A 2,386-nucleotide genomic window follows, 5' to 3' on the forward strand; every position below is an offset into this window, starting at 1 on the left:
GACTTGATTAAGGTAAAGTCACACAGAGAATCTTAGAATCTTAGACTTAAAACGTACATATTGTAACAGGCTGGGTATTAATTATGTATATTAACTTATATTATTGATATCATTATTTTATATTAATCGATTATATTGTAAGCGTTGGTCACACTTCTGATCACTCGAGAGAGGATGTGCTCTCTCGAGAGAGTAAGAAGTTAAGCATAAACGGGGTTGAAAGCTAGCTGCCTGCGAGCAGCGAGTTAGTTCGTATTGAAAGCTGAAAGAGAATAAAGCGATCTAATAAAAAGTGAATAAAACAGAACCTGATACAATCTCAGAAGTGGGATACGGAAAGAACAAAAAAATATTCAAAGACTAAAAAGTTCAAATTTAAATTAAAAAACAAAACAATAATGGATTTGCAAATGAATGATGTGTCGGTGACTCAGTTGAAGCGGTGGTTGGAACTCCTCAATTTGCCAACAACTGGATCCAAGGCGGAACTTTTTTTCGCGAGTGGTTGCTATTCCACCGGAAAACCGAGGCAAGATTCCCCCAAGCGATCCAGGAGGAAGAAGAAATACTGGACATGGAGTCGACAAATTCGGAGGACGAAAGCTTGGAGCAGCTAGCTAGTGGTTTGGAATCCGTGGAAGACGTGCGCCTAGAACTGGAGAAGACACAGAAACTTCTGGAAGTGCTGCAGCGGCAGATCGACGGCGCCAGAACTAACGGTTCGTCGAATTTGGGCAGCAAGATCGAGCGAAATACCGAGAAAAGCAGCGTTTCCAAGAATTTCAAGAACGGGCAAGAACGAAAGGCGCAGACGAACGGCGATAAGAGTGAGCGAGATGGAGAGAGAAGCAACGGTTCGGCGAGAAGTGGCGTGATTGAAGAACAACGTAGCGACGAGATGGTCGGCGCCAGCGACGAAACGGTCGGCGCCAGCAACGTCGTCTGCGGCAGTGTTGTGCAGGAAAATTATCGTGAACTTCAGGCGCAGCTGCCAAATGCTGATAGCAGTTTCTCGTCGGCTGGATTTAATTTAGCCAAAGAAATGCTGATGGAGTTTGCGGACAACATGCCGGTTCGATCCTGGATTTCTCAATGGGACAACATATCATCGTTGTATAATTTGACTGACGCGCAGCGAAGAGTGTTGATGATCAGCAAACTAAAAGGCAGCGCCTTACAATGGATGCATGCTGATGCATCTCGCTTCGTCAAACCAACAGAAGAGTTGCTGCAGCAGTTACACCTTGCTTTCGGTGGCAACGAATCGAAGGCGGTCATGAGGCGCAAATTCGAGGCGCGCGTATGGCAACCGAATGAGAAGTTTGCTGTCTACTTTGAGGAGAAGAGCAGATTAGCCAGAGACGTCAACATGGAGGACGACGAGCTCGTGGATGGACTTATCGTGGGCATTCCTACGGTTAATTTGCGCACTCAGGCGAAGCTGCAGTGTTTCGAAAGTTCGGAGAGAATGATGAGAGCGTTTGCGGATATAATGCTGCCAGGAAAAACTGCTGGAAACAACAGGATGCAGACAATGAAGACTGATCTGGTGAGCAAAGACACGCGCTGCTACAATTGCAATGGGAAGGGGCATTGGGCCAGGGAGTGCGTTAAGCCGAAGCGGACACCAGGAAGTTGCTATGGATGTGGCTCTACCGATCACCTGATCAACGGATGTCCTCAAAACAAGAAGCGAGACGGCAATAATTATGTAAGAATGTTTAAAATATTTTGCTTTGAAAATCCCTAACCAGCCAATTATTACAGAATGCCTCATAGATTCAGGTAGCCCTGTGTCATTTATAAAAATTTCGTTTGTGCCGGAAAATATTCATTTAGAACCTCAAGAAGAGACTTACACTGGAATTAACAAAAGCTTATTGAAAAGCGTTGGAAAAAATATTATGTTTCATATTGAAAAGAGAAATAAAATTTTTTTTAATTTAATTGTTGTGACCAATGAATCTATGGGCAGTAATATTGTGCTGGGCAGAGACTTTATGGAAGCCTGCGACTTAAAAATTAATTTAGAAACGCTAAAGATGATAACGGTTGAGAATACTGATACCCAAGACGATAAGAAAATTAATTCAATCGATGAGGTGCCTTACAATGGGAAAAATTTGAAACATCTACAGTTAGAAAGTGAAATTTTAGGACAAGAAAGTTTAGGTAATGAAATTTTAGGAAAGGAAATGTTAGAAAGTGAAATTTTAGGACAAGAAAAGTCAGATAGGAAATCTGCTGGAGAGAATATGTTAGAAACTTTAGGAGAAAAAATTTTAGGAAGTGAAAGTTTAGATAAAGAGAAGTTAGGAAATTCAAGTTTAGAAGGACAACCCTTACAGGAAGAAAATTTAGGTAAAACGGTACAGACTTGTGAAAA

General features: G+C 42.0%; 1 protein-coding gene across 1 annotated transcript; it reads left to right on the plus strand.

The window, feature by feature from the left end:
• The first annotated feature begins 531 nt into the window (after positions 1–531).
• Positions 532–1,859, plus strand: LOC122320005. Its single transcript, XM_043207899.1, has 2 exons — positions 532–1,711; positions 1,768–1,859. The coding sequence occupies exons 1-2, from the start codon at positions 575–577 to the stop codon at positions 1,777–1,779; spliced, it is 1,149 nt and encodes a 382-aa protein (XP_043063834.1). The 5' UTR covers positions 532–574; the 3' UTR covers positions 1,780–1,859.
• Positions 1,860–2,386: the final 527 nt, after the last annotated feature.

This window comes from Drosophila ficusphila, unplaced genomic scaffold (genome assembly GCF_018152265.1).
Source record: "Drosophila ficusphila isolate 14025-0441.05 unplaced genomic scaffold, ASM1815226v1 contig_408, whole genome shotgun sequence".
Lineage (NCBI taxonomy): Eukaryota > Metazoa > Arthropoda > Insecta > Diptera > Drosophilidae > Drosophila > Drosophila ficusphila.